Source organism: Quercus lobata, chromosome 7, assembly GCF_001633185.2.
Source record: "Quercus lobata isolate SW786 chromosome 7, ValleyOak3.0 Primary Assembly, whole genome shotgun sequence".
Classification (NCBI taxonomy): domain Eukaryota; kingdom Viridiplantae; phylum Streptophyta; class Magnoliopsida; order Fagales; family Fagaceae; genus Quercus; species Quercus lobata.
The window spans coordinates 42,460,908-42,473,673 of NC_044910.1; the positions used below are offsets into that span (position 1 = coordinate 42,460,908).

The window sequence follows — 12,766 nt, forward strand, 5'->3', positions numbered from 1 at the left end:
ACAATATTCCAGAAAAGTAAGGGCACAAGTCACTATTCATGAACAGTAATAGTCATTGTTCATCTACAGTGCCCGACACAATAATCCAGAGTTACTATTTGCTTTCAGTGGAAAAAGTTTTCACCCCTAGTAAAAGCATTTTACTCTCCGGATTTCCAGCAATCTCCTGAAGAATCCAAGGCTTCCTCCAGCTATATAAGGAACCCTTAGCTTCATTCTTCAGCAAGTCCAATTGAGCAGGTCTAGTTTAGGTCTAGTTCAGAAATACCTCCCTTCTCTTTACAACCCATAGTCTTGTAAATAGATGGCAGTCCCTTTTCATATTCTAGTTTACATTTGTAACACCATAGTTATAGTCTTCACATTTGTAACCTATAATTTATATTTCTGCACACATATGGCCTCAGTCGGCCTTCCCCCCAGTCTGTAACTTTTCACACTTGTAACCTGTAATTACAGCACCAGTCATTGTGCATGAACAATATTTAGCACTAAGTCTAGACTGGTTTTTCCAAAACTTCTTTCTTTTGTTCCTTGGTGTGGTTGGCTCTATAGGCTTCTCTCTTGACTTTATTTTTCTCTAAGTCAAATTCTTTGCCTAGGGCTACTAAATCAAGGGTGAACTCTTTTCTTATCACCATGAGCTGGCGATCAATTTCAGTTTCTTCTTGAAAAGGATCTTCCATGTCAGTTCCTGATGGTGATGGTAACTTTTGACTAGTGTTGTCTTCTTCCTGATCAACAACTGAGTCTTGTCTGGTTGTGGGGAGCTTAACTAAAGGTTTTTCTATGATTTAGATAGGTTTGCTAGGGTTTCCTGATTGAAGGATAACCTTGTTGTCTATCCGATCTTCTATCCTATCAAGCTGCTTACCTATAACACCTAAACATTGATTGGTATAGTTGTTTTGCTCTATTACCTTCTTGACAACATTTTCTTCATTGGTTGGGTGCTTGAAGGGAGAGGCAACTACATCACTACCACGATGCTTAAAGGTTATGGCTTCCTGAGGTGGATGGCTAGACCGAACAACATTCTTATTTCCCTTGTTGTCTTCTACGGTCCAGTTAGTTTTGGTGATAACACAAGACTTTTTGTGCCATTCAAAATGGTTCTCAAAGTATTCAAAGAAAGGGACATTGCTGAACATTCATGAAAGCCCTTACTCTCAACATATATATAGGGTCCGTTTGGATGCAACTTATTTTTGCTGAAACTGAAAATTGAAAACTGAAAACTGAAAATACTGTAGCAAAATAATTTTTTAATGTGTAAAAAAATTACTGTTTACTCTGTTTTTTATTGTTCATAAGCCTAAAATCATTATTCATGGACAATGAACAGTGCCAGACACATCCAGGAAAAAAAAAAAACTGAAAACATGCTACAGTGCCAAAACGTGGATGTGGACTTGTATCCAAACCGCTCCATACACACACACACCACGCCAAGTTCATATAGTGGAAAGGAATTCTTACTTGGACAAATGGAGACTCGTTTGAAGGAAGCTGGTTAAATTGCATGATGCATGGATTTGGAGCATATACATGGAGTGATGGAGGCTGCTATGTGGGAACTTCGACACCGGGTTTGAAGGATGGAAAAGGATCATTTTATCCAAAAGGTAGCTGACTCCCTGCTGTACAAGAACTGAACATTACCTCAATGCTTTGAGGAAAAGAGGGCTATTGCCCGGCTTGAGAAAGCAGATCCCTGCACTGCACATATTCATCATGCTGGTTCTGTGTATATGGCAGATGTCAAGGTTGGTGGGAACCAGAGATCTAATCATGCTTCATGAGATCAAAAGCTCTCCAAGGGAAACTTCTTAAATTTAGATCAGTCTTGCAACATAATTGTTTCCCTGGAAAGGCGTTGGAGTCTAGCTAGAGGTGTCGATTGAGAAAAGAGATTGGACACGATTCATCACTAGGGTTAACTGAGTTTGTGCAAGAAGGTGGTGAAAAGGAGGTTGAGGTCGACATTCCAGTATATCCTGGAAGTCTGGAACGACAATATATATATGCAAGGGGTATAAATCAGTCAACTTGTATTAAGTACTGTAAGTGGTAAATTCTGTTATGAAAGATTACATAGTCATGTGACGACGTATAATATATAGGCTATGTATTTTGTGTTAGAAATATAGGTTCAGACTTGAGCTACCCTAGTATAAATATTTTTGAAGTAGGGTAATAATAATAATAATTATTATTATTATTATTATTATTTACTACCATGCATTCACAATCTCTTCAAATCTTGAAGAAATACGCCCTCAAATAGCCAAATTTTAAAACCGAAAGAAGTTAAATATGCTCCGCTTGTTCACCTTCTCTATCCACAAAAGGGAGCTCTTATATTCTTTAATATTTTTCACTAGAGTTTGCCACAACATTACTCGGAAACGGACTATTTCTAGACCGTGAATGTATTTTAAAGTCTTTGCATGATTCAACTCTTTCGATGGTTCATTTTTGCTCTTTGAAAATTCCAAGTTCTTTTTCTTTTTGGCGAAAAAGAAAGAAAAGAAACCTAACAGAGATACTAGCTATATATTAGTCTATCAGATTCAGATGCCTTATGAATTGGTTCACTTCAAGTGCATCTGCAGTATATTCCCGTCAATATCTCCAGCCTCGGGTCCAAACCATGTGTAGGGTCTCATGTTGAAATCAGACAAATTAATGTTGGCATAGCTAGTAGCCTAGTACTTAGAGTTAGCGTGGGATTGTCTTCAATTTCCCCAGTGAAAAATCTATGCACGTAACCTTTAATTAGTCATAATGATGAATTAGACTACTACTAATTACTTAGTCTCAATCCTCAGACGTAGTTGAATTGAATGCAAAAGTCTATTTAGCATAATAGTCGTACTACTAATACATTTGATAACCAAATTGTAAAATACCAAGTCCGATCGATCTGCTTTAAATATTTTTTTGGGTAAAATACCAAAGAAATATTGACACAGCCGCAGTAGCGAGTCGACGCCGTATGAAAGACTAACGCCAAGTAGGCCAATAAGAATTCCTAATGAAAAGTCAAATTCTAGTTTTGGACCGCCTTGATATCTGACTTATAAGGCTCTATACATACCAAACCAAGTTCTTCGGATTAGCAACCACCATACCACGCACAAGTTTATCATACTTGTTAGTTTTTACCACCACTTTGAAGCAACAGTGTAGGTATCATACAAATAATTAATGATGAAAACCTTGGCACTCAATCCATTACCGACCCATCAAAGTCTAAATTTGACAGATTGATTACAAAATTTGGCAGTTTCAACTCGACAAGTTAGGCAAATTGGCATTAACAATGTTTAAAAAAAAAAAAAAAATCACAAACTATAATTTGTCATTGGCTAATCTCAAAATATAACTAATGTATACAAAAAACTAAAAGTAGATTTCATTGAATAATCTCAATTCCAACATAAACATAAGGTCAATGAAAAAGAGATATATATCATCTCTAACAAAAGTAAACTCTGCCTTACAACTTAGGAAAATTAATGGACTTTTACGATGTTAGCCTTGTAGATGGGTTCAAATTGCCTGTTTCAGTAGCCAAACAAGGTGGAGCGAATGCAAGACTTCGAGCTATCTAGGCAATGTGAACGCAGCTTCCCCAGCAGAGCTGCAAGTTAAAGGGTTTGATGGGAGCATTATTGCATGTAAGAGTGCTTATACTGCTTTCCATCAATCACAATATTGTTGCACCAACTCGTATAACACCCCCACAAACATGTCCACCCACGGACAATTCTTGAATCTTTGAGAACCAATGTCATTAAGCTTATAGCTATGCTTATGATGATCAGAATAGCACATTTACTTGCTCTGGTAGAGCCAATTACGTTATCACTTTCTATCCATGAATTACAGAAAGGAATTATGAGTTCCCTTCTCTCCAAGTGTAATAAGAAACTATATATTAAGTTTCATTATTTCTCTCTATGAAACTATAAACTACATACGAAGAGGAATTATGAGTTCCTTAAGTGTAACAAGAGCATTCAAATCAATGTAGCTATTTTAATTTTCAGCAAATATATAGCTAAATTGGTAAAAAATTTTAAGCAAACAACACTGCCATTCCACGTGGTGAGACACTCTCTTGTTTGCTTTGCTCCAACTTCCAAAATACCATGGAGTATGTGTATGGTTAGATTATAATTCATCACAACTGAGGTAGAATCCCTAAGTGGCCACAGCCGCCCATAGGTTTGACTTCTCTAAGTTCTCTTTAATCTTTATTTCTTATTAAAATAATAAATATATTATAGTACATAACATCATCATTTATGAAAACTATTTTATTCTCTTCGAGGAAATGAAAACTATTATTTTTTTAGGAAAGAAACTATTATTAAACTATAATATATAAATAAAATATAATGTAACGTTATTTTTTTGGCTAAGCAAAATAATTGATCGTTGTAAACAAAAATAATGTAACTGATGATTTGATTAGATTTTTTTATCTATTGAGTTTTTAATGATTTTTATCCATTGTTTAATTTAAAAACTTGATTTATAGGCAAGAAAAATAAAATAGTGGTTTATAGTTCCAATGAAAGGAAGATGGTAATAAAAAAGTAATACACGTTATATATTAAAACTTTAACTTTCAATAAGCATTATTTCAAATCTCTAAGGATTGAACCCCGAAAAACAACCTTTTGAATCATTAATAGTGGGAATAATTAACTTGTATATTAAATTGCATTTACAATACCATTTTAGACTATTGTACATAATATGAAAATAATTAAATTATATAGAGAAAAGAATTTTTAGTTCTCATTTTTTTTATTTGTCCCTCTCCCTAAAAGGAAATTCTTGACTCTGCCATTGGTAATACAGCTTGCAGAAGTGATGGGAAAGAAATAAGTGAAAAAAAAAATTATTAATTGAGGGGGAAAAATAATATTTTAATAAAATAGTGATAGAGTATTGAGGAAGATACATTTGTTGTAAAAGTTACATTAGCTAAAGTAATAAAAGTAAAGTCTTTTTGATCAATTTAGCTAAAATTGTATTGAGACTGATACTAATGCTCTAAGAAATTAAATTCATAAATCAATGCTAGATTTTGGAATTGTAGTCGAGAATGCATTCTGACCAAATGTTTTTTTTTTTTCCTTCTTGAAAAAATACATTTGGTATTATGTTGAGATTTTTACTAAAAAGTAATTATTCTTAATGAAATTGGATTTGGTTTGAAGTGTAGAATGCATTTTCTGTGCACATAAAAAGAAAATATTATTGATTTCTTATAAATAAATTGTGCATATAAAAATCCACAAAATTAATCAAATTTATAAAGTTTTTTAATATCTACTTAAATACAATCACCTTTAATAATAGCAAAATACATAAATCACCTTTAATAATAGGAATAATAATAACAAAATACATAATGCCAGTGAAATTACAAAGCTAGGCACACAACAACAATGATGTGCTTGCATAATATTGTGTATTTGTGTGTGTGCCCAATGTGATGTTGCATTTCCCCTAAATCTGTGGTTTAAACGGAACTATCCTTGTGATTCTATTCAACAAAAACAAGCTAAAAAACAGCGCGCATTTTCACAACTTGCACATATAAAATATTAAATCATTCACAATATTTCTTTCAAAATGTAGCATATCATCTGCAATGGACGTCAATAAAACCATGTAACATGGTTTTGTCTTATCCTAGTCATGTAAAAACACATGTGGCCACCTCTACATGTACATATATAATGTTGTCTTAGACATATACCTATATATCCGCATTTAACATAATTTATACAATGTCTGTATCAAAAAAAAAAAAAAAAATTATACAATGTCATCAAAATAAAATCTCAGCTACTAGCCTACTACCATGCATAGCTTGTAACCATCCACAATTTTAAATTTATAATTGTCTACAAACATAACACACACAGAATACTTTGTTTGATAGGTTTATATAATTAAGATTGATCTATTATATATATATATATATATATATATAATGTAATACTTAATAGTTAACACATAATCATATGTAAGTTCTAGTTAATTTCACAAGTAAAATCTCTTATTTTGAAATAAGAGACGTAGGTTTAAATCCTACTTATAAAATAAAGATAAAAACATCATCTTAGCACGCCTGAAACTAACCATTGGTTAATGGACTAATAGACACTGGTGGGTAAATTGATTTAGGTTGCATTTGGTAAAACTATTACAAATATACCATGAATTCTAGCAGTGTGAAGTCTAATAGAATGCATTTTTTTTTTCAAATAATCGTCTATCTTTGTGAGAGGAAAATAAAACATAAAAAAGCCTCAAAAGTTTTCTCCCCCTTTTTTCACAATTTCTACAATTTCCTATTTAATTTTCCATCAAAACCACCATAATCATTCAAACCATCACAAGAAAAACCACCGAAGCACCAAAAAGGCTTTAACCAAACACTAATTACTACCAAAGAGTCACACCACCCCCACTTCAAGTTTCCTTAAATTCCAAATTGGCTCACCTAGTCGAATCAAAACATCAACCACTCAATCAAACCACACCAAGCCTTTATTGTCTTTCAATCATCACTCGAACACCTTACAAAAACACCCACACACCTTCTTACTTGAAACCTACACTGCTAGTACCCAAAAAGAAAAACCCATAAATGCCAATTGCTATATCAAGTTCATTACAAAATGCCGCTATATATTCATGCAAATTAAGTTACCATATCAAACCTATATTTTCCACCAGGAGCTCCCTACCACTACATCTAAGGGTCCGTTTGGATACAGCTGAAAACTGAAAACTGAAACTGAAAACTGAAAAACACTGTAGCGAAATAATTTTTAAATGTGTGAATAGTATCGTGGGACCCATTTTTAATGAAAAAGTTGCTGAAAAGTGAAATTTGTGGGTCCGTGAACAGTACACGATGTGCTGTGATTGGTCAAAAAAATTTGAAAAGTCAAAGTTTGCGGCTACTGTTCATTGAACAGTGCATGAACAGTAGCCGCAAACCCAAAACGCGTGAAAAAAAAAAAAAAAAAAATGAAAAACGCAGACGCAGGATTGGGCGAAAACGCCCAATCCAAATGCACTCTAAGAGGTCCAGATCACCATCACGGAGCGGTGGTGTCCCAGCTAAAAGGAAGAAGTGAGAGAAGGGTGACCCGAGAAAGGAAAGTTGGGTTACGACATTGTTGGTTGTATCGGTGTGTCATGTGTGAAGGGTGCGATGGCATTGGGTTGAAGAGACATATATAAGCCTAAACGCTACATAGTTTAGATAGCTAATTCATGTGCTACAAGTCGTTCCAAGCCAGACGAAGCATTGCTACGTGTCGTGCTTTAGCTAAGGATTAAACATTACTGGATGTCGTTTAACCTGAGTCTATGTAGTACAACGGATGCTTGTTAGAATTAAATCAAAGATATTAACAAGAATGGAGATCCAAGAGCTTTTATTTTAAATCCCTAACTCTCAATAATCATTAATTTATTACAATAAAATAACTTCTTTGCTAGCCATAGAGAGGAAGAGTTACTTCTTTCTTGAACGAAATCCCTTTGTCCCATGTTGGAAGATTTCTTAGTCATTGACTAACTCAACAATATCGAAAGATTTCTCGATCATTGAGAGCCTGCACAGGTCTTGCATTGTTCTTTGCGTACTGAAATAAATTAACCAATTACTTCAATAATTTAATTTTTTAAAAAGAAAATTACTCTACATATTAGGTCCCTAATATTTGGTATTTGATTTTTTTTTTTAATAGATATGATAGAATTTGAAATCTTATAGCATCCACTTTATAACAATTATTTCTTATCATTACATCAAGACATTAGATTGTTTCAAAATTGAATAAATAGCTAAATACTTTAAAATGTTTCAAAAATGCGTTTTTAGTTTTTACCACCATTTGATATATAAATGAAAATTGTTGACTTAACAAATGAAATTTATGAAACCAAAATCATTTTGTTGAAATGGAGGCGATAACGTGGCATGAATTCAATTTCTCACATGTGATTTTTTTTTTCATGGGCATAAAAAAATCTTAAAACATTTTTGAAATTATAGGAATAAAAGTCAATTATTTTAAATTATAAGAACAAATTTGAAACAAAATCAAAACTTTAAATTATAAGAAACAAAATCAAAACATTAAGGACCAAATATATAATTTAAGGGAAAAAAAAAAGATAAAGAAAAGAAAAATAAGATAAAGCAACAATTAACACAAGTTTAAGCTAGATATAGAGTACATACATCGAAATTAGCTTCACGAAGTAACTGTACTTGCTCGTTTGAAACAGTATTTATCTGAGGCAAGGTTAAGTTAAGGTATATATGGTGTCAAGTTGAAAAATAAAATGTGCAGATTATAAGAGTTAATTGGAGTTAATTAAAGTGTTCATCCGTACCTTTTCATTGATGATCCAAGTAATACCTTCAGCGCAAGGAGGAAATGTTTGTGATCCGTTGTATTTGTAATACTTGACAGCATCCATATTTGAGTCTCTGGGATCTATCACCCCCCTTGGTCTCTCTTCCTTTTTTTTAACCAAAGATTTTATTTCCTCTGTGAACTGAAATTTAAACAAATGGAATAGTTTTAGAAACATTTAAAAGCAATTTTGAGTGAAGAAGTGAAAGTGGGTTGATATGGGATTCTTCACCTTTGACAGGAATGAATCGGGCTCACCAATTTGGTAGAACTGGGCATGAGCAACTGAAATTTTATTTGATGCATCTATATGAGCCATGTGCAACTCCAATTCATACCTGGTTAAGAAATCATTGTAGATGAAATTTTTCGACAGTGAGACATTTAATTTTGAGAGAGAGAGAGAGACCTCTTGCCATTGATGAGATGCTCGGAGGGTAAGTGCCAGTGACATTGTTGGAGGGGGTAGTCTTTGCCATTGATGTGAATTGTTCCAGCATCACCCTCCCATGCAACCTGGGTCCATGAAATTTTGATATTGAACCAATACCAAATAAAATAAAAAGGATATTACAGTTGAATTCTTTACCTCTCAAACTATAACTATAAATGTTAGTAGAGAATTTTTATAGCATGAACAATGTTAGGTACATATATCATTTTTTACAATCTTTTTATGATAAAAATTTGTTGATGCACCAAATTATGATTGGTCGGAACATATAGGTCCACTATTATTATTACTTTTTCATCTATCAATCATTACATAACACTTCAAGAAATCGTAAATTTTGTATAAAAAATAAAATGTGTGAAGTAGGTTGTATACATAAATATACTTGTTGCAGAGCTAATAAGATATGTCCTTACCTCTATAGAAAAACCTGTATTCTTTACAGTTGCATTAGATGCCTTATAATTCAACCTCAGGTCACCTGTTGAGGCAATTTTGACATTCTTATTCAATATATCAATTGGAGATTGCGATACCCCATCCTTACATTCTGCCCATTCTGGCTTAAGTTCTCCCCAGTGTTGGGGTCCCTTTGGACTCCCTTCAATATAATCAAACTCTGGCTCCTCACCTATCCCATAAATTTCAAACATCACATCATCATAGGTAACAATAAGTCAATAATTTGGCAATTCTTACTATGAACAACTAAAAAAAATATTAGCATTGTGAATGAAAGTAATAAGTATCGTTGGCATTACCAGATTGAGCTGTAATGGGTATTGGCTCCCAGTAAAGAAGAAATAATATAAACCAACAACTGAAGATGGGTAAACTATAATTCTTCATGATATACACAGCCAAAGTGCTAAAAGAAACTAATTGCAGGTCAAATAGGGAGGTTTTTGCTGGAGATGCTAATGCCTGAGAGGTATCTAATATTTATGTTTATATAATAATAGTGATTGCACTACCATTTTTATCAAATATCAATCCTTGAAATTGCATCAGTGTCAATCACATTAGAAGGACGAAATCATAATTCGAATTTCTAATTAATTGAGGCATTAATGTAATACTCCCTCAGTTCCATTTCGTTAAGACTGTTTAAAAAATCCAATATTTTAAGGGACCATCAGTTAATATATTGTTTTTGCATAAATAATTACAAGTTTCAAAAACTATCCTCGTTAACTTAAACTTTAAGGAAAGAGGGGTATTGAATTTTTAATTAAATTAAAGTGTATGTTAGAAAATTCTTATGTTGATTTTTTAAAGATGACTTTATTAGGGACATCCCAAAGCAAAATACAGACCTAACAATTTGGAACGAAAGGAGTATCACTCACATATGGCCAATGTGTTTTTGTATGCCAAGGAGAATCTACTAAGAAGTTTTTAACTCCCATGTATAAACCGAGGAGAATAAAAAGAAATAAATAATAATAATTTTTAACATCTGAATTGGAAGAAAAGATCAAATATAAACAATGAGGAATTGCAGATTTCAATTCACTCATTTTAAAGTGGAAAGATAGTTTTAGTTAAAAATAAAATTTAGAAAATCTTAATCCTTTTAAGATACACTAGCCTCTTTTAGATTGTAAGTTGTATAAATCTCGATCTGTCGTGCTCATGTATATATATTTTTGGATGACACTAAACTTTAATGTTTTCTTTTGCTTCAATATTTTTTTCCCCCAAATGGAATCATAATTCATTTATAGAATCACACAAATTACCAGCTGCACTGTGAACATCTCGTAGTGGGTTACCATTAGGTTGCATGGATTCCATGGTATAACATCAAGGGACTTTAAAAAATAATTATTTTTATAAAGTAAACTAGTCAACAACTAGTGAAATGTGCGAGAAAGTTCAATAAAATATAATTTTATCTAAATAGCACCTCCCTATGCATAAAGTTCTTGGAGTCTAAAGGAGAATAGTTAAAACAATGGAATTAACAACATATTGTAACTATTTCAAAAAAAAAAAAAAAAATGAGTTTTTATCCATAAAAAAAATTCACTTTTATTTTTTATATAAATGTGAAATTTTATAATTATGATTGTAATTAATAGACATTTATTTTGATTGCGTATATATATATGAAATACTCAATGTTAAGTACGAAATTGTATAGTTATGGGAGTTATTAATAGATATTTATGATGATTTTTTAATAGATATTTATTGTGATAATTATAATTAATAGATATTTATCGTAAAATTAATAGGTATTTATTAAGATATTTATTAATATATAATTATGGTAATTATAAAAAATATTCATTATAATTATGTTTGTATATGGAACTATCTATTCTACTATTTAGAGAAACTTTGGTGTGACAAGATTTTAATGGAGAGTTTATGCATAGAATAGAATTTAAACTCAATTAATATATATATATATATATATATATAATTAGAATATTAATGTGGTTCATTAATGAGCAAGGATAAAGAGCTACAAACTTGATTGATTCTCCAAAAAAAGTGAAAAAATTGTTTCTAAAAAAAAGATGTGAAAAATTGTGTGGCCTCAAAATTTTACGTGGAAAAATATTATGAGGTCAAGCTACGGCACGGGTGTGTGGTTTAACTCTAATTTTTGAAAATGTATAAATATATTAGTATTTAAAACGACATTAAATGCACTTTAACCATTGTCATATAAATAAACCTATATATTTCTTTAGTTGTAATAAATGAGAGAGAGAGAGAGAGAGAGAATGTGGTAAATCATAAATGTGTAATAATACAATATTAATAGACAATTGACCTATTTTAACCATAATATCTTTTAGAAATTTATGGCCTAAAAAATATGTAATTTTTGTTAAGTTACATCTTGTATAGCTTGAACCCATATAATTTGACTTAATTTGGAAGATTGCTTGGTGGAATATAAGTCAAAAATGGATAGATAGTTTTAGTCAAAAAAAAATATTTTAGAAAATTTTAATCCTTTTAAGATATATTGTTTGTTTGTTTTTGTTTTTGTTTTTGTTTTTTGAGATATAGGTTGTATGAATCTCGAGCATCATGCTCATGTTTCTTTTTGGATGACACTAAACTTTCATGTATCTTTTGCTTCACTATTTTTTCCCCAAATGGAATCATAATTCATACATCAAATCTACAAATTGCCAACTTGTTACTGAGATCCATGCAACCTTATGGCAACCTATTATATTGAGGGAATCCACAGTAGGGATAGTAGAATCAAATCCTAACCTAACTCATTCCCTGATTCTAACAAAAGGAAGCATGATTGGACAAAATCCTTCCCCAAACACCCCATTAATAGGGGGAATTAAGGAGTTTCACGTTCCCAACCCCTCTATAAATATTAAATATTTATATGAAGAATTTCTTATGATCCTAGTGTTCCACATTGTTTAAGTATAAACTTAAATATGTGTATATAAGCTCTTGGATACCCTTCTCTTGCAAGTCAGTTTTCAAGAGTACTGAGTTTTATCCATTAGTTCCTAATAGAATTAAGGAGTTCCAAGTTCCAAACCCCTCTATAAATATTTTTATGATAAAATTTGGCTACAACTCCATTTAATATTTTTTTTATTAGATGTGAATTTTAACAAATCCAACATTAGATTACATTTCTTCTTATATCCTTCATACTTGTAAAATTTCTAAAAAAATCAATAGCTATGTCATCAATTAAATGTTTAAATTTCAAATTTTGTAGTCTAAAATTTAAATGTTTAAATTTCAAAATTTTGATGTTGATCTAAAATTATGTATAAAAATAAATTTATGAGCTAAATAGTAAATAATATCCAATCAGCATGAAATTTGATATACATGTTAAGAA

General features: G+C 31.6%; 1 protein-coding gene across 1 annotated transcript; it reads right to left on the reverse strand.

Annotated features, from left to right (window-relative positions):
• Positions 1-7,536: 7,536 nt before the first annotated feature.
• Positions 7,537-10,719, reverse strand: LOC115952070 (alpha carbonic anhydrase 7-like). Its single transcript, XM_031069156.1, has 7 exons — positions 10,665-10,719; positions 9,339-9,553; positions 8,878-8,984; positions 8,701-8,806; positions 8,446-8,610; positions 8,291-8,344; positions 7,537-7,688 (listed from the first exon to the last, which is right to left on the reverse strand). Exons 1-7 carry the CDS (start codon positions 10,717-10,719, stop codon positions 7,623-7,625), a joined length of 768 nt encoding a protein of 255 aa, XP_030925016.1. The 3' UTR covers positions 7,537-7,622.
• Positions 10,720-12,766: the final 2,047 nt, after the last annotated feature.

What these genes read in the sequence shown, in the direction of transcription:
- LOC115952070 (XM_031069156.1), bottom strand. Translation starts at nt 10,719, where the DNA reads ATGGAATCCATGCAACCTAATGGTAACCCACTACGAGATGTTCACAGT. An exon ending in CATCTCATCAATGGCAAGAG is followed by an intron (nt 8,807 to 8,877) that starts GTCTCTCTCTCT and finishes TTTCTTAACCAG; the next exon opens with GTATGAATTGGAGTTGCACA. An exon ending in TTCGTGAAGCTAATTTCGAT is followed by an intron (nt 7,689 to 8,290) that starts GTATGTACTCTA and finishes AATTTATTTCAG; the next exon opens with TACGCAAAGAACAATGCAAG.